The 27,134-nt window shown below is 42.0% G+C and overlaps 1 protein-coding gene across 2 annotated transcripts in view; it reads right to left on the reverse strand.

Annotated features, from left to right (window-relative positions):
• Positions 1-27,134, reverse strand: part of KCNQ5 (potassium voltage-gated channel subfamily Q member 5) — a 514,470-nt gene that overhangs the window by 58,631 nt on the left and 428,705 nt on the right. For both annotated transcript variants that reach the window (XM_079780853.1, XM_079780852.1), the window contains 3 exons: positions 25,986-26,081; positions 13,959-14,053; positions 1,305-1,525 (listed from right to left, as the gene is read on the reverse strand). In XM_079780853.1, the coding sequence (XP_079636979.1) occupies positions 1,305-1,525; positions 13,959-14,053; positions 25,986-26,081 (412 nt within the window). The remainder of the gene's footprint in view (positions 1-1,304; positions 1,526-13,958; positions 14,054-25,985; positions 26,082-27,134) is intronic.

Genomic DNA, 27,134 nt, shown 5'->3' on the forward strand with positions numbered 1-27,134 from the left:
GCTGTTCATGGGCTTTCAGCCAAATTCCTAGGGAGCTGAGTGTGGAAACCAGGGGACACTGAAAACCTGTGTTGCCAGGGACTCAGCACACTCCCTGATGGAGGAGTGTCCAGGGCTGGTGAGGGACATTTCCTACCTTAGCAAAGTGACAGGTGGAGGGAAGCCTGGTAGGATCAGCACCCTGCAGCTGGGATGGGAGCTGCAAGACGCGCCAGGAGGGGCCACATCGGGTCAGCTGCTAGGCTTCTCCTGGGGGGGGGGAGAGGGGGGGCGTGGCATCCATGGGATTATGGAGAATGAAGTGGGAAGAGGAGACTCACGTTGCTCTCTTGAGAGTGGGGACGTCCCCGAGGATCTCTGAATGGGCTGTGAGGGACCCATGGGCTGAGGTTTGAGGGATTTCACTGCAGGGAGCCTGAGATCACTGAGGTGATGACCCCCGGTTGTTAATTTTATCCCTCGGGCTTTCGGGGCCTGGGAAAATACAGGTTATGCTAGGGAATGAGACCAGAAGGACTGATAGCCTTCGCAGTGTTCATGCATTAATGGAAGATGCCATTTGATTTTGGTTCCTTGCCCAGTGTAAGAGATCCCAGGGGGCACACTTCAAAGGAAAGCCAAGCTAATCTTAAACGAAAAAGAAAATGTTTTATTTCATAAACACGAAAATTATGTGGCACTCGATAAAATGGGTTGGCAAGTAAATGTCTGACACGTAGTATGATAAATAAAATAGGCTAATTCCTCTTGGGAGAAGGACTTGAATCCCACTTATCATCAGATAGGAACTTTCAACGGGATCTTTCTAAGGCAGATAAGCGGTGGCCTCTGATTTAGGGGCGAACGGGGCACAGCAGACGGGAGAACAGCACCTTCACTGCTGTCCCAAAAGGGGCTGTTACCCTTCTCAGTGGGTTTCAAGACCGTCACAGAGTCTGCTTCGGGGGCTGGGCCTCTGCGCGTCAGACAGAACACACACATCAAAAGGTCAGCCACGTTGATCTTGATACAGACCTCGTCTAATAAATGATAATGCGCTGTAGGTATGAGTGCAGGATTAACAACGTTTTGTTGGATTTCTCTGAAACTGAGATTCAGCCGCCCAAATTGCTTCCCAAAGTAAACGTCGGTTTCGTACATTTGCCCGAGGCAAGGAATAAATTTCCAATAAAACAAACGAGCGATTCTTTCCCGGGGGTTGTTTCCTTCTATCTCCAAGTGGTACGGAGGAGAATGAATTACTTCATAATCTCACTCACGGTAGCCTATCAGATGAAAAATGGTTATGGAAAAGCAGCGCTTACCGTCTACCATGGGTTTGGGCTGAGAACTTTTGAGGCGCAGCGAGGGCCGGAAGCGGGTTCGGTCGTTGAAGCTCCAGCTCTTCTGCACTTTGGTGGGGCTGCCCTCGGCTGTGATGTCGGTGCTCGGGGACCTCCTGTCACCTATCGAGGCTTGTCTGCTCTTAATACTCTGGCCTCTTGGGCTAGCCATGCGCACCCGCTCCTTAAAACTTAGCTTCTGACTGTGGACAACAGAGGCACGATTATTCCATTTCAAGCAGTTTCTTCCAGGCCACTTGGGTAAATAATTTGATGAAATGGTATATGGTCATATACTTCAGTAAATAAAATGTTTTCAGCAAGAAGGAGCATAGAAATATATTTTCCTCCTATTGAAAATTTGAGCTTTGTTTAATCTGTTTGCATTCATTTGACATTAATCTCATACTACAGGTATACACACCCTTTCTGGATTCATCATAGAAAGAGCTGAGATCAAGGGCAGTAGTTTGCATACAATTACACTGGAAATAACCAAGAACTGGTTTGGTCATCATTTTTAAAACAGATTTTTAGTTTTAACCTCAACTTTTGAGATTAATAAAAAAGTTAACTTTTTTATTTGGGAGCATCTCTTTTTGTAATTTCTAAACATTTCTACAGGAAAACAGGGAGATAGTTACATATACATATATAGCTACATTCTGCATGCATTTTATATTCCAGGCAAGATTACGATATCCATAAATTCATGCAATCTCATAGCAGTTGGTAGCACTGCATACGTAATATTCAACATACCAACACAACACCGCACTTCTTTTATGCTGACACTCATTCTTGTGAGATGAAACCACACAAGGTACAACAGCCCCAACATATAATGAATGTGATGACTGATGAACGGAATGAGACGTCATGTTCACTAACACAATTGCCTGCTCTTAAACAGGTTTATTGATTTGCTGTGGCAGCTACTGGTAAATTATATTTGTTCAGGTATTCAGTTCTTAGATGCCAGCTAGGATTGAACTGTTGTAGGTTGATAAAGGAAACATTAACAACAACGATAAAATCCAAAGTACTGCCCGACCGGCATGGCTCAGTGGTTGAGTGTTGACCTATGAACCACGAGGTCATGGTTCCATTCCTGGTCAGGGCATATGCCCGGGGTTGCCAGTGGAAGGCAGCCAATCAATGATTCTCTCTCATCATTGATGTTTCTCTCTCTCTCTCTCCCTCTCCCTTCCTCTCTGAAATCAATAAAATTATTAAAAAAAAAAAATCCAAGTGCATCTCCATGTTTTCCTGATCAGGAGATGTGGGGCGATGTGGTGGGAAGGGCAGATTGGAATCCAAGAGGCTTGGGTTCTGGAGTCCTCATCTGTCACACGGAGACAACAGTAACAACCCGGCTAAGGGATTCTTGTGGGAGTCAAATGAACTGCAAGAAGCTTTGTGTACCTATTTTGTTTGTGTTCTTGTTTCATTTAGAAACTGCTGTTATTTATTAGAAAGTGACCGTTATCAGGGAAGAGGTCCAGGACTTTCCAGGGCCTGCAGACATGAAGGGCGTTGGTTTGGAGGGGAGTCATTGCAGCAGCTACGCGGAGCTGCCGAGACCTGCAGCGTTTGTGGGGCGTGAAGCAGTGTTCTCATGGAAAGGGTTTATCTGAGACGAAGTGGAGGCCTGGTCTTTTCCACTTACCGCAACGTCCACTGTCCCCAACTGCAGCATGCCAACAGCAAATGTGTTTAGTGGATATGTGTTTTGCAGCTAACAAGAAACAGTAACATTTATTTTTCCATGCCTAGTCGCTTAACAAATGATATTCTAAAAAGACACCACGTTTTATGTGTGTTTACATGAAAACAAATCAAATAATGAACTATGGTGATCAGAAAGTCCTGGGAACAATAACAATTGACCATGCAACTGACAGCTCCCCTCGGAAACGCAGACGTAGCTAAATCCAGCACGACTAGCTGACGGCACATGCAAAGAACAGGCTGGGCAGTTTTGTGATGGGGTCAGGTGGGTTCAAGAGTCCTTTAAAACAATCCCATCAGTCATTGGCTTTTTTCTGGACTTGACAAGTGTGTGATTAAATGGTAGATTACATTAAATAACAGCAACAATAACATCATAAAACTGCATCTTTTTATTCTCAGGCTAGGTTCTACATGTCCTCTACAGCCTTCAAATTATTTCAACAAATCCTTCAAGGGATAGTGCCCAAAATGTCTACTCTTCTCAAGCTTTTTTTTTTTTTTTTTTTTTTTTTGTAAAAATTTCAAATTTCTTTTCAGTGTTAGCACATCTGTTCCATCATTGAAATTTATGATGATCTGGTTCAGGAGCATATGCTTACCTCTGCACCTTGATTTAGATTAATGAGTGGCTTAAGTGGACATGGCTATCATTACAAGTGTTCTCACTATACTTGATCTAATCGATTACCTTTTCTGGAACAAACTGATCCTAATTACTACAGAAGGTTGCGTTTTAGTTAATATAAAATTATTTTTTTAAACTTTCAAGATATATCGCTTTCCTAGGTCAGTTAAATAACAGGAAACTGATAAATATATCACAAAAAACATTTGATATAGAATCTAATTTTTCCTTTAAAAATATCTCAATTACTAAAAAAAGTAAAAGATACCCCAAATAAGTATCAAATCCACAGTGGCTCATTTACAATAGCAAAATATTTAAAAACAATTGTTTCCATGAAAATATTTTAAGAAATTGCTCATTTGAAATATTTTGTTATTATCTCTAAGAATAAATGGAAAGTGAAAATAATATTATTCTCTGAATCTTAATAGCATTTAAAGCACTTCAAGTTGATATAAGTGAGTTCTAGGTACCATTTCTCCTTCTGTCCTTCTAAATTACATGAATATTTGCCAATGTCTACTATTTAAAAAATTCTCAAGAACTCTTTTAAAGTGAATTCAACATATTAGAAACATATTAAACATACTAAATTAGAAAAGAATGCAATATTTTCACTCTTTTGACATAATTGTATGAGAGTTACGAATAAGATCCTAATCCAGAACTTTTAAACCAGGCAACATTTGTTTTATTAGTTTTCCTACTTCATTTCCTCTTTGGAAATCAACAGAGCATCTTGATTAGATGGCTATTAAACTGATTAGATAGCTATTATTGAAAACACACATTGATTAAAAAATATAGGTTCTTCACTGACCCATTGACATTTTCATTATTTCCCTGTTTTGTGTGTGTGTGTGTGTGTTGATCAATAAACATGATTTTACATAAAGGAAGATTTATGTAACCTTGTTTTTTGGAAGAATGCCAAGGATTATCCCCAGGACAGCAAAGAGGTCTCTCTTTGGAGAAAGTAACCAAAGGGTCGCTGTGGCCATTGACTGCAGGTCTGAGTATGCAGTCTCACCTTCCCGGCTGAGGACTATGCCCAGCGGAGCCTGTACAACTGCTCTGCAAGGGAATTCTTCCCTCTCTAGGAAGCAGATGTACAAGTTACTCAAACGGCCTAGCCTGCCGTCTACTGGTGGATATTTCCTGCCAGAGAATGGTGTGGCATCACTGTAAACCCACGGTAATCCTCTTGGACTTAGAATGCTGTAGTTGTTGTTATGTTTAATTAGGGTTTTAGCCCTTCATAAGATAAGCATTCTACAAATTTTCGCCTCAGGCACAATATGGCAAGTGAGCCATAACAATCCAGTGCGTGCAGCAGCTCAGCAGTTGTTCCACCACAAGGGGGCGCCAAGGGGATGCCTGCCAGTACTGCGCGGGACCCTGCCAATAGGACAAACGTGTCCCAAGGGTAGAGAGTATCAAAGCAGGCAACAGGCAAAAAGGAAAATTACAAGCGGGTTGAAAACCCCATTCGAGAAGTCCTTAGAAAGAGAGGGTCTCAGGTAGGGTGACGCTGTAACCTGGTCATGCACCTGAGGTTAGCTGGCATTCTCAAGTCTCATGTCAATAGCTGGGATGCTGGGTACCTCTGCTTCCGTGTGGTGTGCATTCTGAAGAGCTTCTGCTTATTACTACAGAACTTACTAGGAGTGAGGGAAATAGAGTAGCACATTATTAAGCATTTTACCACCAGGAAAGTGCTGAGGGATGTTATTTTCCATTTTGAAAAACAAAGTCATGTGTTCATATTGCTTTTTCGGATATAAGAATACAGCGTATTTAAGGAGTAAGTACTATGCAGTTTAATTGTGCTGCTCAAAACATATCTAGTGCTCTTAATGGTTAGGATGAAATAATTAGATTGGGTATAGGCATCAGAAAGGATGATCATCTATGTGTTAGCACCTGATACATATGAAAATAAGAATATAAATATTTTAGAATACAGCAACCCTTGTAATTAATAGCAGTGCAACATAGTATAAATAATTGAGGAACAAAATATTTCAGCACTATAAAAAATAAATATTTACAGGAAGTTGGTAGCATTAATTGCTTTGAAATAAAAAAATAAGTTCTGGATTTGTATGAAACACCTGCAGTTATAGTTAATACAGGTAACCAATTGTCAAGTAGAATACATGTTCAAAATGACAGAAGAAAGGATTCTAGGTTGCTAGTCTGTTAGAAAAAATTTTCTTATTTTAAGTCTTATGATGTGTTTTCTTTCCCTCTCTATATAAATGTGAACAGAAGAAGAGACCATTTTGAAAAAAAAAAAAATGAAACAATCTAAGATTTTGCCAATAAGGGCACAAGGTGACTATCCTGGGGAAAAAGCCTAGACTTACCGCATTTAACAACACATGCAGATCATCCATTGCAGACAGAAGAAAGGAGGTGTAAATAATGGAAAATAAATGCAGAAGAAATATAACATAGTCTTTGCATCAGTGTTCTTGAGTTCTCTCCTAAGAGCCACACATCTCCTCAAAACCTAATAAAGCCAGCCATGGAGGAGCCATTTGGACAAGGCACTCAGCGGATTGCAGCACAGTATTGTAATGTAATAAAACCATATCATTTATGCTTTAACTTTTAAGATGATGCATCTTTATAACACTCTCACAACTACCTGCTAAAGCAACTTTAGGTAGTCTACTAAGAAGTCTGTCAGAGTTCTGTTAATTCCTGAGAAACTGTGAGCAAGGCAGCTGAACTCCGAAGCACATATTCAACAATGGTTGAGAAGGAGACAGGGTAAACAGAGGCAGACAGCTTTACAGATGATCCATGAACCTCCGATGGTATGATTTATTCTTGTAGCAATAAAAACTTAACAGGTAGGAAGAAGTAAAAGCCTGCTTGTACCAGCGTGATGGCTAATTCACCAACTACTTGATGGCTAACTGACCTCCTTGTCAAGGAGGAAGGGATGAGGACATAAAACCTCAAGGTGAGAATAATGGCTTAATCTGGCTCGATGGGTTTACAGGCCAATTCTATTCTCTGAAAGTGATAATTTATACCCAAACAAAGAAAAACTGCCCAGTTTAAAAAGTGAGTTGGAAAAATTACTTAATGGAATAATTAATCAGAATAAAATTAATAAGCACATTCACTACCACATATGAGATTAGAACTCTTTTAGTGGGAAGACAGAGGAAAACAAATAATTAACTAACGTTAAGGAAGTTGTATTTATGGTCTCAGTAGAGGAAGAACAGAGCAGGCTCAGTTGAGACTAACAGTAATTCGTACTTGACCCTCTACCAAAGAGAGCCAAAGAAATATTATTTTCACTGTTGTTCAGTTGAGCTCTTCTTGAGACTGATTGTATTTTTAAAGAAAATTTTGGATCTGTCACAAACAATGCTAAGCCATGTCAGAACTGGATGTCTTTCTTAGTGGCCTAAGACATTGTAGATGAATTTTTTTGAACATACCCTGACCTCAGTGTGGAAAGACAAAATATCTTTAACAAGAATAGTCCAGAGCAGGGAACCTAGTTCACTGAGTATGATCCTTAATCCATTTTGCAGAGAGGAAAACCTCTCTGTGTATGGGACAGCCCTGTCTACAATGTGGCCTTCTCTTCCGGAGGGAGTGAGTGCCAGGCACCAGGAGAGGGTTACTGCCTGCTGTATTGAACTCATCTACACTTGGGTTACTCCCAGTTCTTAACACAATGAAAACACCAGGAGGAAGGATTTAGGGGATCACAAGCTCTGAGATACCTGGTGAGTTGGCTAAAGGGTATCTATTTTGCTTATCTGAGTCACCATCAATAACCCAATAGCCCCAATCTGTCAAGTGCTCTGCATGTGGGTTGTATTTATCATTCCAATTAAAACTGGGCCAAGCATTAATCAACTATATTCTGGACCCAGATTGCTCTCTGCTAAGGGAGAATTCTCATTATAAATGCGTTTTCCTTTGTGCATATTTTGGTTGAGTAAGGACCAATTTGTTATTTCCTAAGATGGTACTGTTGCCATTGTTATGACAATAGTCTTTCTACATTTATTATGCAATGTTATACATTTCATTGCCAAGGTGAAAGCTCAGGTAATAGTAAAATGGGAGCTTCAGCTTATTCCCTTCAGATTATTGAAATGTTTTTCATTTTTTCTCTTTTTATGTTTGTTCTTTTCCCCCCATTTTTGTTGTTGTTTTCTCTTTTTGCATAAACTACTTGAGATCAGAGACATTTTATTACACTATCCAAGAATTATTGACTAAGCACATTCTCTGTCAGAGCTTTACACAGGGTGATGTGGTATATATTTGGCAGATAGAATACCTAAGTGTCTGAAGCAGTAAGTAAGGCATGCATGCACGCACGGCGTGTTTCAAGGTGGTTTTGCCAAATGTCCAATGACCACAGAGAAGCAAGAACTCCCTGTGTGTGATTTTTCTAAGTCAATAAGTTAGCTCAGTTGTTCTGTATCTTCAAGTGAGTTACCTTTGATAATCTCAGTCACAAGTACGCAGAAAAAATTTTAATGTTTCAGGTGCATATGAGCATCATGAAATTGAAGAAGCTTGGTTGGTAGATTTTTGACAGCTGACTACCAAGTTCATTTTTTGACTGAGGGGCTGAAGCTCAATAGTTGCTTAAAAACACACACAATTCTGAGTAATTTAGTGGAATAAGTGTGCTGGAATTTTCATATAAACGTGTTTCTCCAGGCTAGTGTGCCATCACAATGAGGATGTTCCCTAGTTACCTTTTAACCCTGTCTTTGCTTTCTGCCTTGCTAACATTTGGAACAAGAGCAATATTACCGTGTGAGCCCAAGGTGACCCCTCACTTAGGACTGCCACAGAGGTTGCAAACTCCCCCTTTAGGTGCCAACAGCTCTGTTTTAAAGGATGAAACCAAGACAGGTGACCTTACTCTCAGGTGGCTATCAGGTTTGTGCCAAAGATGGTATCTGACCATTTGGAGACAAATCACTCTTGGAGATAATTTGTAAATGGCTAACTCCTGAGACAAGGAAAGCTTTTAAATTACAACCAAAGACACTAAACAGCTTGCAATGGTTAAGACTTATTTTGTGTAACTTTTTTCAAGTAAAGTTGTCACAACAGAAGGATGGCGGAGTCTGCTCTAACTCTATTCCTACCAAATAAGAGAAGGGTCTTTAGTGGCCTTCCCTGTGTAGGCGTACCTGCCCCATCTATTGCCATCATAAATGAACCCATTTGTGGTTTGGTTTGTGAACCTTGTTGATGTACTGCAGAAATGGGTGACCCAGAGCCTCGTCACCCCAAGTGAACTTTCAACACTAGTTTCAGTGCTGTTTAAGTACATTATGATTAATGCCGTTTGAATAACAAAGCTAAAGGAACAATTCCTGGACCCACACTGACCCCCACCTGGGCGCTAACCCTGGGCAGGGGATGCCTTTGTGGCCTCATTACTGAAGCAAGTGGCAATAATGGAAAAAAAGACTTGTGTCCCTTCTTCCCTCCCAGGCACCTGGGATTCTCCTGCTGGTCCTGCCTCTGCTACTTCTCACGCCATCACCTGGCTCTGACCTCCAGGGCTTTGCTCCCAGACCCAGAACCTCGGGGTTCCTACTGGTACTCACTAATACCGTTTAAAATGATGTCCTTCACGTCCTATTCCCTCCAGGTCTAAATCTCTGCTGTTTGCTCTGATAAAGCATTTCCTTCTAAGGCATAAAAGAATGATCCTAAATTATTTGGTTAAGTTTCTAGGAGGGTTAGCTCCTTTTTAAAGGATGGGGGTGGGGCGGCTCTTCTTTTGAGTCAGGTCACCTAAGTAAACCTCAGCACTCAGTGCGCTGGAGATGCCACACAGAGACTGTTCTCACCTCCTGCACACAGTGTTCCTTTTGCCAAAAACAAAACAAAACAAAACAAAACAAACCCCCCCACAAAAACAACCAACCAAGCCCAATGTCTCACTCTAAAAGAAGGACCCTGATGAAGGAAGTATATCTTTTACTGCTGCTCGGGATTTAAATACTTGGGTGAGACTTCTGTCTGGGAAAATGGTAGCAAGGAATAACCAAAGACTATAATGATCATTTCCCCCAGAATGTTGCACGCTCTGCAGATTGTAAAAAGCAGTGAGTGGGTTAGGGAAAGGCACTTACGCTCCCAAGGGGAGGGGGAAATCAATAACACAGCAACCTCTGCAGGCAATCCTGGGAAAGGCCACTTTTAATCACTTTGTATTTGTGGATCGATTTCACTCACATGAGACACATTGAAAACATCTGTTAGGCACAGATTTATAAACAAACATGTAGCAGAAAAGATCACAAACCTGCTTGATGTTTCCCCTTGTTCTTTCCTTCAGGTGCATGCAGACAGAAGAGAAATGATGATAAACTGGTGAATACATTTGCAGCACTTGATAATGGCCCAACTGGGGGTTGGGGACATAAGTACCTTAAGTAATTCTTTTCAAGCGAGATCCATGGAAGCCATTTTAAAAATAATAAATGTGCCTAGCTTTTTTTTTTTTAAAATATATATTCTTTGTGGCACAGACCAGAGATAGCATAGCATCTACTTAGCAAAAACAATACTGCCTACATGTAATGAACAACAGCCAGAGTTATCCATGGCTAAGGAAAAGTGGTTCTGATATGGTTAGCTTTAGGAGAGACTCTTAGAACGCTGCTGGTCACACTGTAGCTGTAGTCCCTGAGCTTTAGACAGACTTTGGGTTCTTAATCTGGACTCATGAATGTGTGACTTGTATCTCAGTCACTTGTTGAGGCAGATGCTGTTTTCCTATTGTATAAAGTATGAATTCCCTTGGAGCCTAGTAGGCACATAGGAAGTCTGTTAGAACTCTTCCAGCCTTGTGCTGGGTGGTGTTCTTCATTACCGATTTTAGCAAACCCAGGTCAGTATGACATGGTACAAATGACCCGTTGTCCTTGGGTGGACACCTCACTTTCCTGTGGGTCTTGATTTTCTTATGAATAAATTGAAGGCATTGGATTAGATAATATCTAAATTCTGACTTCTTAAGAAACCATCGAGCATCCGCATCCGTGGCACTTGCTAATTCCCTATAGCTTCATAAAATATGCGGCTCATTCCCTAAAATAACGTCTACCTATGTTTCACCCTTTGTATAACCTTCATTTCCTTTGAGAACAAAATCAAGATAAATATGTTCCTTCTATGAATCCTTTTGTTATTAAAACAAAATTTTAAAGTAGCAATTGTGGAGATCTTAAAGGCAATGTAAGAGACAAGCCAGACCAGAGAGGAGAGTAAGAAATTGCTGGTGTATCCTTGGCAGGTTTGAGTGGGCGTGGCATGCCCCTCACCCCACCCCTCTCTCCCGACACAGTTCTCGCTCCTCTCTCCTATATTACTCCTTAGAAGAGGTGGTGGAGTCAAAGCATCCCATTGTATCTCTAAACTGTGGGGAACAAGAGCACGGTTGGTGTTTTTAAATGATGATGATGAAGATGATGATGATGATAATGCTATTGGTAATATGATCACTTTGCTGACCACCTATTTAAAACTGCAGCCCCTAATGCTTCTTAAATTCCTTCCCTATTCTACTTTTCTCTTTAGCACTCACCACCCTCTGACCTAGTAAATATTTTACTTATTTATTTTTATTGTCTCTTCCCAGCAACCCTTGAATATATACTCCCAAGGTCCGAGATTCTAACCTGTTTGTTTTTCTCTTTCACTGCTGCATTCCTAGTGCCTGGAACAGTGCCTTGCACGTAATAGGTACTCAATGAATCCTTGTTGAATGAATGCATGCATGAATGAATGATCTCTCCCTTGGAAGTTTCTAAGCCCTAAATGATATGGGGAAATACACTATGTAAATAGAAAGAAGTTCTGGTCTGTTTCTTACTACATATCACTTTGTGCTCATAAGACACTTGGTTTTATAAATGTAAAAATATCCCTCGAAGTCACTGTAAATTATTTACCTCACAAACCCACACACTTGATTAAAGCAGGTTTGCTTTCTAAAACAGAGGTTCTGAACTTGGCTTCAGGGAGTTTATGACTACATTAAAATTGTAGGCAAAGTTTTAATTTTTTATGCAGTAAACATGTTTCTTGGGAAAGAGTCCATAATTACCATCCCATTCTCAGCAGCTTAACAAAGAAAAACAACAACAAAGATTAAGAACCACTACAGTTTAGAACAATGAAGCATGGCTGGTGGGAGAGATGTTAGGACACCCAGGATCACATGAACTTTGCCAGCGACTGCGGTGTCACTCTGGACAAATCTCTGTTATTCAGTAAATGGGGCTGAGTCTCCGGGGGGAGTGAGCGAGTGCAGGGAAGGGGCGTGAGAGATGGTTGATAGTCACAGTGGAACAGGATAAACGCAGGTGTTCGCATAAATTCTCCTCTACCCTGTCCCCACTTAAAACAGGAAAAATATCGAAGGAGAAGAGAGAAATTATGTGAGTAAAATAAGTTTATGCATTGGAAGAGTCTGACTCATTATTAAAGATTTTCCAGGCTTCAGAATGAGTTTTCTTCCAAAAGCTGTGGACGGGGAAAGCCAATCAATCACAGGTGGTGCCAGACCACGCTCTTCGGTCACCTGAGAACCGTCTTTTGGTTTCTCTGCTAGCCTTCCTCTTATACATGTATGAAGAAAAGAAATACAATTTTTATGTAATTCCCATTTTTGATGCATACCCCCAAGGAATAGACAGCACAAGAGTTATATTCCTTTTTTCTTCCCTACTACAACTTTGAAAGAGGCCAGTACTCAATAAAGGGCATTTAACTACATTTTAAGATCTAAACGAAGAGGATTCTCATCCACACATTCACTCAACAGCATCCATGCTCTGTCCTTGCTGAGGTCCCATCCCCTTTAAAATCCTGGCGTTCTATGACTATCTCTGTCACAGGTGCTGACAGAGTTTTGATACCAACTTTTAGGAGAGACATGCCCCATGAGAGCTTAGAAGTTACCTCGCCCAGCTCTTGCCCTTTACTTTGTGGATGGGAATACTGAAGCCCAGGGCAGGGAAGCCATATAGCAGATTCCGTCAGTTACTGATAGATCTGCCGCCCTCTACAGGGTGTAGTCTGCTGCATCACAGAGGTCCTTTTGAGACTTCAATTCCAGGGAACACCTCATGAAGGCTTCCCCAGCCCATTTCTCTCTCACATCAGTAAGAAAGAAGTTTCTGAGTCAAAGTAGTTAGATGCCTTGAATCCTATGAAGCCACTAGGATGAAGGTTTTGTTGGATTATGAAGGGAAATGGCTGATGCTCAAAAAAACTAGCTCAGATAAGCACTTTGATAATGTTTGAACAACCTGAGGAACTGACCGCTGTAACCAAGCTGGGTGACTCACAGAAAGCCTTTCCCTGGACTTACTTACTTTGGTTGTGTCAGTGAAGAGTTCTTTAATTAGATGGTGATTATAATTTAATATGTGCTCTGCCAGTGGAACTGGAGTCCAGGATTTCGGGACTAAAGATTGCTTTTGAAAATTAAACTTCACTGTGGTAACCATAGGACTGTTCATAATTTTTCTGGTTCTCCTCTCTTTCCAGGCGCGTGGTAGGACTGCACTCCCTGTCCTCTTGGAGTTTAGGCGTGGCCAGGTGACTTGCTTTGGCCAATGAAATGTGAATGTAAGTAATATTATTTTAAAATTTTGAATGCTAATACCAAATTTTAATTTGTTTGGTCCCATTGCTTCATTGTAAACTGTAATTCTACTAGGATTCCAACTCTTCTCTTATTTTGCTATTAATGTTAGTTTAATCTGCAAGTAAAAGCTGGAGAACCAAGGGGATCTAAATGAGAAATGACTTCGAGGAACTTCAATGTGCAAAGACATATTGCTTTCAAAGCACTCCCTGTTTGGGGTCAGCTGATGGATGGAGTTTAAACAACCATTATTTTTCAAAAATAGTGGTGCTTACCTTTAGAATTCCGGTGGGTTTTATGACATGAGATATTAGAAAATAATATAATGAAATAGTAGAAATAAATCTCTATAAAGTTTAAATTCTTTTAATCTTTAAGCTCCATCAATGGATGGTGAGGCATGATACTGGGTCAATTGAGTTTTGTGCCTGAGTTGCCACTAAAAAGGTTTGAGAGAGAAGCAGAGAATAAGACAAGCCCCAAATTGACACCGTGTGTGTGTGTGTGTGTGTGTGTGTGTGTGTGTGTGTGTGTGTGTATGGTTTGTTTTGCAAATTTGAAGAGACTCGACTACAGCACCAGCTGTCACACTGATACCTACTTGGTGGGGCTGCAGGTGTGCAGGGCCTTCAAATGCGGCTTCCAGGTCGCAATGGAAACAGACTTTTCATCAGCTGCATAACTACGCCAAACACACTGCATGCAATGTACGTGGGGACATAAAAAAGAAAAAGAAAAGAGAGAAGAAGATAGAATGAAACAAAGGGCTATTATTAAGTTAATACACATGAAGGATCTTCACTCCTGAAAAATACCCAAAGGGGTGATGACTTGTTTGGCATTTTCAGCTGGCTATTAAACATATTCTGCCACATCAGTAGAATTGCTTTTCAAAACAACTCACACCAAAGAACAAACATACTAAGTCTACCATGAAGTAATTTTTGAATTAGTTAGGGAAAACTATGACATTATCTGAGGTAAACTACCCGAGCGTGAACATGCATTGCAGGACCCAACCGCACATCTTTAGTCACTACTTGATAAGATGGAGGCAAACGACTACTAGAAACTCACAATGCAACTAGTAAACTAGGTAGTAAATTAATGATCACCAGAGTATGTTAATGATTTAGTGAAATTTCATGAAGTTGAACTGTGCAACACTTATAATGCTAAAAATGAAGACAGTGCTAAACAAGATAGAGGAAAATGTATTCTCTAGGAATATAACTGGAAGGCACTTAAGGATTTAATGTCATGGTCTAAGAATACGTTTGCAGCTCCTTGATATAAACATAACTCTGTCTACTTCATATAATCAGGGGTGGGGAACCTTTTATCTGCCAAGGGCCATTTGGATATCTATAACATCGCTTGCAGGCCATACAAAATTATCAACTTAAAAATTAGCCTGCTATTTTTGGTCAAACATTTAATTAACTCACCCCTAATGCCTTGGCAGGGCCAGATCAAATGATTTCGTGGGCCTCAGATGGCCCGTGGGCTGGATGTTCCCCACCCTGATATAATTATACCTGACATATATAATATGAAGTATTTCCATGTAAAATCCTCGCTGAGTATGAATTAAGACCCCCTATTTTACAGACGAGAAAATAAAGGCTCAGATAAAATAAGATGTTTACAGAGGTTGGTAGGGTTGACATTATCTCCGGTGACTGGCTCTTGCTTTTAGAATCCCTCATGGTCCTTTGCTGACTGCTTGATGACTGTTGGCAAAGCTTCCCTCTGAAACTGTCCATTGCCTGAATGTACTATCCATATAGACTTTGGCAAATTTCTTTCTTTGTAATAAATCTGAAAACATGTCTAATGACCAAGTGTTTCCTCAAAAATCCTGAGAGAAAACTTTTCATTATAATTCATAAATCAAAGCATTCTATTTTATGCAGCAAATTTGTTTAAACAAGTCATATTCCTACTCTATAACCACCATTCATGATTGTGGAAACTACAATGAAGAAAACAGCTATCTAATAATGTTCCTTTTCCTGAGTATCATTAAAGCAATGTGTGCTGAATAAAAAGTTAAAAATCAACACAACTACTTTGGAAAGTTGTCTGGCTATTATCTAGCAAAGCTGAACACATACAGACCCTCTGACATAGCTACACACTTCTTTATATGTACTCAACAGGTATGTTTATACATGTTCATTAATATATGTGCTATCACCCCAAAAAACAACATTAAACTTCATAAACCTGCTCAAACACATATCAACAGTAGAATAAATAGATACGTTGTGAATATTAACATAATGGAATAGTACACAGTTAGAGTACTCTATCACTACATTCAAGAATATGGATGAACTTTACATGAATAATGGTGAGTGAGAGAAACAAGACACAAAAGAGTACATGCTGTGTGATTCCATTTCCATAAAGTACAAAAACCAAAACTCCTCAAGGAAACAAATTTTAAAAGGCAGCACAGTGGGTACCCTTGGGCACAGTGATTGAGAAAGGGTACAGAAAGGTCATATTCTGTTTCATTAACTGGGTGCTGCTCACACACACAGGAGTGCTCAGTTCTCTTAGGATATGTGCTCTTTTCTGTATGCACATTATACTTCAGTAAAATGTTCAAGAAGTAATATTAAAAACTAAAAAAATATATAGTAGGACCTGAGGGTTTTTTAATATTATTAAGGAAGGTTTAAAGAATTGAAGCAGGGTTCCTTGCCTAGAGTCTTGCTTCCATGGCTCATGTTGATTTATCCTACAAATCTGTGAAAACTTATGCTAAGCATCGTGGCATCTTATAGAGAACTAGAGGCCCAGTGCATGATTGAATCATGCACGTGTAGGGTCCCCTACACACTTTCGCTTTTCGTGGTGGAGCTGGGTGCCTGTCCTCTGGTGCACCAGGCCTTTCAGAAACCTCTGGCTCGGCGGAGGCTTCTGAAAGGCCTGGTGCCGGAGCAGACAGGCACCCAACTCCCCGACTTTTGATGGTCCGCGGTCGCTGAGGGGGGCTACCCTGTTGTTGAGAGGTGAAGGGGGTGGGACTCCCACCCCCTGTGCCTCTCAACAGCCGCTGAGGGGGGCTGTGGCAGACACCTGGCTACCCTGCCGTTGAGAGGCGCAGCTGGGTGTCCGAGGCAGGCCCCCTCAGCGGCTGCGGATCTGGCCGTTGAGAGGCACAGGGGGCGGGAGTCCCACCCCCTGCGCCTCTCAACAGCAGGGTAGCCCCCCTCAGTGGCAGCGGATTCGTGCCTCTCAATGGCCGGATAGGCCACCCCGAGTCCCGCCCCCCAGCCTCCCGCCGCCCAATCTTGGGCGTAGCGGAGTGATGGTAATTTACATGTTACTCTATTATTAGATAGGATAAAGCAATTATTGTAGTGTCAATGTTAGTTTTTGCAATTATTGCACAAATACGATTTACAGAGTGGCCTAAAGCAGTGGTCAGCAAACTGCGGCTCGCGAGCCACATGCGGCTCTTTGGCCCCTTGAGTGTGGCTCTTCCACAAAATACCACGGCCTGGGCGAGTCTATTTTGAAGAAGTGGCGTTAGAAGAAGTTTAAGTTTAAAAAATTTGGCTCTCAAAAGAAATTTCAATCGTTGTACTGTTGATATTTGGCTCTGTTGACTAATGAGGTTGCCGACCACTGGTCTAAAGGACTCAATGAAAACCCACGGATTTATTATTACAGCTTCCTCTGTAGTGAAGCCCAGAGAGCCTCCCATACCACAACGGCCTAGATGGCTGCTTTAATTAAACAATCTTCATACAAGGCACCATATATACAGGAACTCAGATACTTTGATAGCAAGACTCATGTAAAACTGGAGTATACAGCAGGTCTGTGCATGACCAGTGAAAAAAACCCACAACAATACAACAAAAAATGGGACCAAGACACCACCTGCCAATGTTATAAAGAACTGGGGACAAAAGAGGCCACTCTCAGAAAATTGAAGATTTTCTTAACAATGCAACCTGGCTTCTTGCCTTTTTCTACCAAATTGATCTAAATGGCTAAGCTCTTATTCCTTTCATTACTCTTTTCCTAACATGTCATCTAAATGGGAGGCACAAAAGGAGTAAGTGGTATCTATCTCAGGGCTGATATTAGTAACAAAGTCTAAGTGGAAAGGGAAACTCTATTACTCTTATACTCTAATAACTTTGTCCTGTCCTTAGCTCTCTCTCTTCTAGTAGCACAACCATAAGATCAAGTAGCTGATGCTCCAGATTTTAAGCCAAAATCACAAAGTGGTTGGCAAGAATAAAATTATGACCCAAAGGGATTTAACTTACATGGCATACATACTCCAAAGGACAAATCAAGATGGAGCAAAATGACAGCCAAGTTCACCATCTTTCAGGTGATTCTGGTGTTCTAGGCAGCCAAACAAATTCAAAATTTGGTCTATAATTATGATTACAATGTCAGTATAATTAAGTTTTTAGGGAGTATTCAGTTTGTATTGTCTGGAGTATTACAACTATGGCACATTTGACCCTTTCTAAAATTTTTAATTTCAGCTGACCATCCAAAGGTATAATGTACATGAAACTGATTTTTTTCAGGTTACATCCTCTCTAATAAAATGGTAATATGCAAATTAACCATCACTCCGCTACATAAGCCATGCCCACCAGCCAAGCCACGCCCACCAGCCAAGCCACACCCACCAGCCAATCAGGGCGAGTATGCAAATTAACCCCAATCCAAGATGGCTACAGCCACAGAGAGCAAGGTTTCCCAGGTAACAGAGGAAGCCAAGCTTTCCATAGCCATTGCAGGCCTAAGCCTCCACTCAAGCTACAAAGTTTCAATTATAGAAGGTAAACAAATTCAAACAAATGGCGGCAGAATGGAGCTTGAGAGAGCAGGCCAAGGTTGCTGGCGGCAACAGGGGAAGTAAAGCTTTCTGCACACCCTGGCCGGGCCCACCCGCTTAAGGCTACAAAGTTTCAATTGTAGAAGGTGAATTAACTGCCCCAGAAATGGCTGCCGCCCCAGGCTACAAAGTTTCAATTGTAGAAAGAAAATAAATTCCAGATACCAGGGCCTCTGCTTGGGTTGCCAGGGGGCGTGGCCGGCCTGCAAACCACCATAGGCCCCTCGCTCAGGCCGCCCCACACCCCAAGGGAACCCCCACCCTTATCTGTGACACCCTTCAGGGCAAACCAGTTGGCCCCCACCCGTGCACCAGGCCTCTATCCTATCTAATAAAAGAGTAAGATACAGATTGATCATCACTGCAACACACAATATAGCTGCCTCCATGTGGTCAAAGATCCTGCCCCCATGTGGACACAAGATGGCCACCACAAGATGGCCAGCAGGAGAGGGCAGTTGGGAGGCACCCGGCCTGCAAGGGAGGGCAGTTGTGAGAGACCAGGCCTGCAAGAGAGGGCAGTTGAGAGGGACCAGGCTTGCAAGGGAGGGCAGTTGGAGGTGATCAACCCTGCAGGAGAGGGCAGTTAGGGGTGACCAGGCTGGCAGAGGAGGGAAGTTGGGGGCAAACAGGCTGGCAGGGGAGCAGTTAAGCATCAACCAGGCTGGCAGCGGAGTGGTTAGGGGGTGATCAGGCTGGCAGGCAGAAGCGGTTAGGGGCAATCAGGAAGGCAGGCAGGCAAGCAGTTGGGAGCCAGCAGTCCTGGATTGTGAGAGGGATGTCCGACTGCCCGTTTAGGGGCAGTCTGACATCCCTCCAGGAGTCCCAGATTGGAGAGGGTACAGGCTGGGCTGAGGGACAACCCCCCGCCGTGCACGAATTTCGTGCACTGGGCTTCTAGTAATTTAAGAAGTCAGAGATATAAAAGATTCAAGATGAAAAACAGTAATCCCTTTTTCTGCCTTGCTTCCCACTAATTTTTGTTCCTTAGAGGTACCTGTCTTCAATTCTTATAGTTGTTGCTTCTACTTTTTAAAAAATATTATTTTTATTGCTTTCAGAGAGGAGAGGGAGAGAGAGATAAAAACATCAATGATAAAAATCATTGATCAGCTGCCTCCTGCACACCCCCTACTGGGAACTGAGCCAGCAACCCAGGCATGTGCCCTGACCAGGAATAAAACATTGACCTCCTGGTTCATAGGTCAATACTCAACCACTGAGTCACACTAGCCAGGCTTCTATTTTTAAGAATCCTAATTTCTAAGGATTGTTCTCATACATATATTTCTTGATTTTTGAGTTTTAGGCACTATCAATTAACTTATTACCATGAAAAATAATGACATTCCACCTACACACCCTCTTCCCTTCCTCTCATTCTAACAACAATTTTTAGTTGTTACTATTTAGTGTTTGCTTTATTATAACCCTGTAACTATTGTTCCTAGTTCAGCAATGTGACGTAGCATGACTTAGTTTTCCTGTACTCTTTTTGAGATACTCATGTTACTTGGATGTACCCCTGGAAGGGTCATCCAGTTTTCCTTTCTGTCTTATTTTCCATCTCTGTCTTTGTTCTACTTCCTAGGAGATTTCCACAATTTTATCTCTTCTTGCTTTCTTTTATTCTTATGTCACATTTTTCACGACTACGAATTGTTTTTTCTAAATCTGTTCTTATTTATGACTGAAGCACTAAAAAGATGTATGAGCTCTGTATAAGTGGTTTGAGTTTATTGACTGGTGGCCTCACTCTAAGGTAACTGGGTGCAAACTCAGTTATTTTACTAGTAAAATAAAGCCACAGTTTCTAGATGGATAGATAGATGGATTTTTCTTTCTTTTTCCTTTTGGGCCAGCTAGCTTCTCCATAGCAGCATCTTCTAATCTCTTCCTTTCAAGAAAATAAGCCCATCTTTCAGCATTATTTCACAAACTTTCTCTTAATTTCCCCATTTCTGTTTCCATTAAAGCATCTTGGTTTCACCTGAACTGGCCCAATCTCTCCAGAAGTGAACCTGTAACATAGGACTTTGAAGTACCTTTAAATGCTAATCTCAAGGCTTCCATAATCTGTATATATAAAAGGCTAATATGCTAAATGTCCAACCATCTGCTATGACATGCACTGACCACCAGGGGGCAGACACTCAACGCAGGAGCTGCCGAGCTGCAGTGACTTGGCAGTGGTGGTTCTCGGGTGACGCACCCTGAAACCAGAGAGGAGGGAGCCCGATTCCTCATGGGGCCGCGCAATTCCACCTTTGGCCGTGGGTTATGCTGTTGCTGGGGCACTGTCGGCCCCGAACCTGGTTTACTGCACACTTGTGTTTGTGTTCCACACTCTGTACCACAGCAACTTTGCAGAGTGCCCTCTCCCATTCCAGGGCCCCTTAAGGGATGTCGAAGAGCTGGTTTCAGCCCAATCCCTGCAGGCCAGGCCGAGGGACCCCACCTGCCAGAGGGACCCCGCTCACTGTGCAGACGCTGGGGAGGGACCACAGGAGGTTGGCTCTAGGGCGTGTCTGGCCCATCTCGCCCAGTCCTGCCCTGCCAGCCACTTTCTAATTAATTTTCTTTCAAATGTGCATGAATCCATGCACCAGGTCACTAGTAAATATATATATATGAGGATGCAACTGCTGCTTTTTGAAAGGAGTAATGGATTCAAGTTCAGACACCAAGGATTTGAGTCCTAGCTCTTCCTAGGCTTGTCCTTAGGATCAAGTGACTGAATATATAGAAACATTCTGCCAACTGAAAAGCACTTCACAAGTCTTAGGTGTTATTAAAAGTTGTGACATTTGGGCAGGTATTCAAAATGTTGGTGAGAGCTAATTTCTTTTCTCAGACTTCTCCATTTGAAATAAAAAGTTAATTTAAGTGAATCATGCAAAGATATTGACACAGCTAAATTTGCTGCAAGCTGCTGGGGTGGTGTTTAAACTTTTCTCTAAAACCCTGAAATGCTGGTTAATTTAGTTGCCTCGCCAACCAAATGACAAAGCAATTTGGGCATTTCAGTGCCCTTTTAGAAAGATAGTTGCTCTGGGTTAACATTAATGAGATTGCTCTTGATCTTGATGCCTTGTGTGTTCAGCAAACCAAGGCAGGTTTATTGGGCAAGGAAATAAATGGGTCAGCAAATGATGCTTGCTTTTCAATTTAGTGCATCCTTGAAAATAAATTTCTAAAATATATAACCAAGGTTTAAAGCCCTGAATTCTGGCTAAGGGTCATCAAGAAAGAACAGTGAATACATTTAATTATATTATTATTATTATGACTAATAAATTAATTAATAGCATTTGGATGGGGAAACAATTGCTTTTTAAATTAGTAGATTCTACTTTGATTACTGAAACTATGATTAGATTCTAAAGGTGTTCTTGAGTGTTTCAAGTCTTTTTTTTCCTCTTTCCCTTTTAATCCTCACCTGAGGGTATGTTTCCATTGATTCTAGAAAGAGAGAAAGGGAGAGAGCGGAGGGGGAAGAGGGAGAGATTGAGATTGAGGGGGGGGGGAGGAGAGATTGAGATTGAAGAGGGGCTATATACATATATATATATAAGTATATATATATATATATACATATATATATACATGTGTATATATATATATATACTAGTGGCCCAGTGCACGAAATTCGTACACGGGGGGGGGGGGTGTCCCTCAGTTCAGCCTGCACCCTCTCCAATCTGGGACCTCTCAGGGGATGTCTGAGTGCCGGTTTAGGCCCAATTCCTGGGATAGGGCCTAAACCGGCAGTTGGACATCCCTCTCACAATCTGGGACCGCTGACTCCTAACCGCTCACCTGCCTGCCGCCCTGTTCACTCCCAGCTGCCCCAAAGCCGGCCTTCTCACCCCCAATAGCCCCCCCCCCCTGCTGGCCTTCTTGCCCCCAACTGCCCCCCTTGCCAGCCTGATCGCTCCCAACTACCCCCCTGCCAGCCTGCTCTCCCCCAAGTGACCCCCCCCCTGCTGGCCTGGTCACCCTCAACTGCCCTCCCCTCCTGGCTTGATCACCCCTAATTGCCTCTGCCTCAACCCTGCCACCATGGCTTTGTCCGAAAGGACGTCCAGAAGGTCTCCTGGTCTAATTAGCATAATACCCTTTTATTAGTATAGAATAGAGGCCCAGTGCATGAAATTCGTGCACGGGGGAAGGGGGTCGCTCAGCCCAGGAAGCACCCTCTCCAATCTGGGACCCCTCGAGGGATGTCCGACTGCCCGTTTAGGCCCAATCCTAGGGATGTCCGACTGCTCTTTTAGGCTCGATCCTAAACGGGCAGTTGGACATCCCTCTCACAATCCAGGACTGCTGGCTCCCAACCGCTTGCCTGCTTGCCTTCCTGATTGCCCCTAACCACTTCTGCCTGCCAGCCTGATCACCCCCTAACCACTCCCCTGCCAGCCTGTTTGCCCCCAACTTCCCTCCTCTGCCGGCCTGGTCACCCCTAACTGCCCTCACCTGCAGGCCTGGTCACCCCTAAATGCCCTCCCCTGCAGGCCTGGTCACCCCTAACTGCCCTCCCCTGCAGGCCTGGTCCCCCCCCCCCAACTGCTCTCCCCTGCAGGCCTGGGACCCCCCAAACTGCCCTTTCCTGCAGGCCCAGTCGCCCCCAACTTCCCTTCTCTGCTGGCCTGGTCACCTTTAACTGCCCTCCCCTGCAGGCTTGATTGCCCCCAATTGCCCTCCCTTTAAGGCCTGGTCCCTCCCAACTGCTCTCCCCTGCTGGCCTGATCACCCACAACTACCCTCCCTTGCAGGTCTGATCCCTCCTAACTGCCCTCCCCTGCTAACCATCTTGTGGTGGCCATCTTATGTCTACATGGGGGCAGCCATCTTTGACCACATGGGGGCAGCCATCTTGTGTGTTGGAGTGATGGTCAATTTGCATATTACTCTTTTATTAGATAGGATATATATCAATGTGAGAGAGAAACATTGATTCATTGTCTCCCACACATGCCCCCGATTGGGGATTGAACCTGCAACTCAGGTGTGTGTCCTGATGGAGAATCAAACCCTCGATCCTTTGGTGCATGGGACAATTTTCCAACCAACTGAACCACACTGATGAGGGCTCAAGCCTTTCATTTAGCCTCACTCAAGGATACTTTTCCATTGGTTTTTGGAGAGAGTGGAAGGGAGAGGGAAAGAGAGAGAGAGAGAGAGAGAGAGAGAGAGAGAGAGAGAGAGAGAGAGGAAGAGAGAGATATCAATGTGAAAGAGGCACATAGATTTGTTGGGTAGAGCCTGCAACCAAGGTACATGCCCTTGACCAGAATTGAACCTGAGACCCTTCAGTCCACGGGGTAACACTCTATCCACTGAGCCAAACTGGCTAGGTCTACAGTCTTTTTTGTTGTTGTTGTTCAGAACAACACATGAGCTAAAGTTTTAAGTAAAAGAAATATTAATGGTTTCACTCTATTGCTACCCAACATTAGTACAAGTTCAATTATTGATCACGATATTTACATATCAGAATTCCATAAAATTAACTTCTAGATCTCCAGGAAAAACTGTTCAGTCAGCCTCTCCTCCACTTAAGAGTAAGGCCTTGCCTTGCTATGCTGTGGAGATATAAATGTCTTTGGTCCAATGATTTGCGGCAGGAGTGGTAGTCTATTTTCAAGTTCAGTTGGAAATTGTTTTTGAACAATTTAGTAATTGATAATGATAAGTTAGATTAGGAAAGGTCCTCCTATTAGTCTTGATATCTGCCTTGTGCAATATGATGGCCAATAGCCACATGTGGCTATCGAACACTTGAAATGTGGCTAGTGTCACTGAGGAATTGACTTTCTAAACTTAAATAGCCCACATACAGCTAGTGGTCACTGCACTGGGCAGCACAACTCTATATCATCACAAGGAATACATGCATAGAAATTCCTCAGAGGGCTGACTTTCTGACAGAATAGTAAATATTCTAAGATTTTTTTTTTGATATAGAGTCCTCTTTTAACATCCAGAAGTATCAAAGATCTATACACAGAAGTGGCTGCATTTTGAGTATGTGTTGATTGATAAAATATATAATACAAAGCTAATAAATAGTAAGGGTTTTAAATAAATTTGAACTGTATTCATGAGAAAGCAGTCTATATATGTGTAAGATATATAATTGGTTCCATACATAGCTAGGGCTTGTTGCCTGGATGGATGCAAGGAGCCTATGGAATAACTTCTATATTCACAGATTGGAAAACATTGTTCTGAAATTAAAAATAAGAAATAGATGCAAGGATAATTAAAAGATGAAAACAGTAAGGAGGAAAGTTCTTTTGAAGTATGGAAACACCTTCACAACCAGTTAAGAAGAATCAAATGATGGAAGGCTATCAGTGCTGGGGGGCAGCTGTGTGCACACTAGAGTCTGTGACACCTCTTCCATCATTTGGCTTCAGATCTTAAAACTCCTACCACTTAGGGATCTTTTCCTTCAAGCAAACAAAGCTTACTTTATCTTTAGTGCTCTTTTAAAACCTAGACATTAAAAAAAAATAGAGACTCTCAGTGGTTCATATTAGAAGTCATGCCCAATGGCCAATTTCCTTGTCAATAGTTGCAGAATAGCTTGATTTAAAAATTAATGTCCTCATTTAATCATCCGATATAAAACAGATCTCTTTCATAACATAACTGAGCCATGTTCACACACTTTTCTTCTTGCTACATTTCTGTTGGAGGTACTTTATATCATGGCCACAGGCAAAGGCTAAGGGTAGGGTCGGGTAATGTTTTTCCAACCCCGCAACCCACCCACTTAAACCTACAATCTAAATGAAAACAATGTGCATGTTACTCCGGCATGAAGACAAGTCTCCTAGCACCTCAGGTCACCACCCCAAACGCCTTCAGTTAGGAATTCTAGATCTTCCACTGGCTGTCAAGGAGGGAGAAAACTAGATTGTATAATCATTGTGTCCATAATTCAATACCAAATCCATCTGTGGATCTATAAAGAGTATATTTTGTGATTCTTAAACAACTTGGTCCGAGTATAGTGCTATGCCCAAAAGATATGGATGGCAAAGGAGGAGGGTAACTTTTAGTACTGAAGCAAATCCTGAGTTATACACAAGAAAAAAATAGTTAAACTATATATTGTTATGAGTTAGCTTTCAAATAATATGCTAATGATTTCACATTCTCAAACATTTATGTATTCCATAATCCCACCAGCTCTTAAAAATAAGATAATTATTTCAAGTAATTGCTCTAGATGGCATTAAAAATGATCCCACAGGTACTAAACCCTGATATTCTACACAAATACGTTGTTCTGCAGATCAGTGGCATCCATTCGGCTGGAGAAAGTACTTGTAATGCAGGGAACAATTCCATGTTCTGCTCCATCACTTAATGATCAATTATATTTCGCCAAGTAATTCATAAGACATATTAGGTTATTCCAGGAGCAACACAGCTGCTAACCTCTACATGGCCTTGCTGGCACGGCTAATTAACCCGAACAACACATGGACCATTTACTGAAAATATATATTATTTTTCTGTTTGGGGGGGTGGGGGGCACTTGCTCAAATCTAAGCCTGTACGTTAAGTTCCAGCTTCATTACACACACACACACACACACACACACACACACACACACACACACACACACCAAAACAGTAGCTTGAAAGCAATGGAGCACAGAGATTGGAAAATGACCCAGCAGGCACTTATGAAGACAGATGTTGCCATCTACCTATTACACTGACATTTACCTGAATGAGGTTGGCAGCTGGGTTCCTTCTTTTCTCAAAGTGTTTCTGGCGGTGCTGTTCTTGTACTTTTAATGCAAAACCCGAGCCAAGAATGCCCTGGAACAAAACACAAAAATAGTACTCAAGTTTTTTTCTCTCCCAAAAGCACTGTTAAAAATTACAAAAATTAAAAAAACAACAACTTATAAAAAGAGTCTGAGAAAAGACACAGTATGTATGCAACCTGCCCAGAAATATTAAAACAAACTCAACAAAACAAACACTATTCACTTTTATTATAATACCAGTGGCCAATGGCGAGTTGTTGGGCAAGACTGCCTAGAAATATAATAACTTCTGTTCTTCAGTAAATCAACCAGGCATTGCCAGTTATTGTCTCTTATGATATGGTAGAGGCACCCTCATTACAAATAAAAATCACCATTTTAAAAATGTCTTTTGTGTGCCCTCTCTAACATTTCTTTCTGCCTAAGTTAGAGTAAATGGTCCTACCCAGTGATAGAATATGGAGGACAGAGGTGGATATGAAATTTGGAAGAGTTAAAGTCTTGCTGCTGTGGACATGGGAGTGTTTCTAGCACTTTGATGAAATAACTGAATTTTCTATTTGTGAAGTGGGGGAGGGGGTAGAGTGTTTAAAATCTGTCCCAGTTTAGTTCTCATAATGCTATAATTCTGCACCTACCAAAATAAAGTGAAAGGGGAGGGGAGGACAGTTTTTCAGATGAGACAAACGAACACTCAGTTTTCAAGACATAGAGAGTTTTCCGTTTTGCCTGTTTGTACAATAAAGTCAAGAGCATGGTTATTATTGCAAAGCACATTCCTGTTTCTCTGAGTTTTAATCTCACACTTTTGGCATTCTTACCTTTTTGGTTTTGGCTCACCTATTCAGATTTTGGGGTTAGTAAGATTAGTATGTCCCTCTTATGTTTATGTTAATTTTTTGGCCTGGCTTGCTTCCTTCTGTGTATCATCTTGATCTGCCAAAGTTCTGGCTCTTTGAAATGCTCCCCTCTTCTCAGTTTGCTTTGGTCTAACACTGTGGACTCAAGATGCTGTGTGTCAGCCCCACGCTGGCTTTCCAAGCTTGCTAAATTCAGTCTCCGGGCTTTGTAAGTCTCCAGTTTATTGCCATGGGACATGGAG

This window comes from Cnephaeus nilssonii, assembly GCF_951640355.1.
Source record: "Cnephaeus nilssonii genome assembly, chromosome: 9".
NCBI classification, from domain to species: domain Eukaryota; kingdom Metazoa; phylum Chordata; class Mammalia; order Chiroptera; family Vespertilionidae; genus Cnephaeus; species Cnephaeus nilssonii.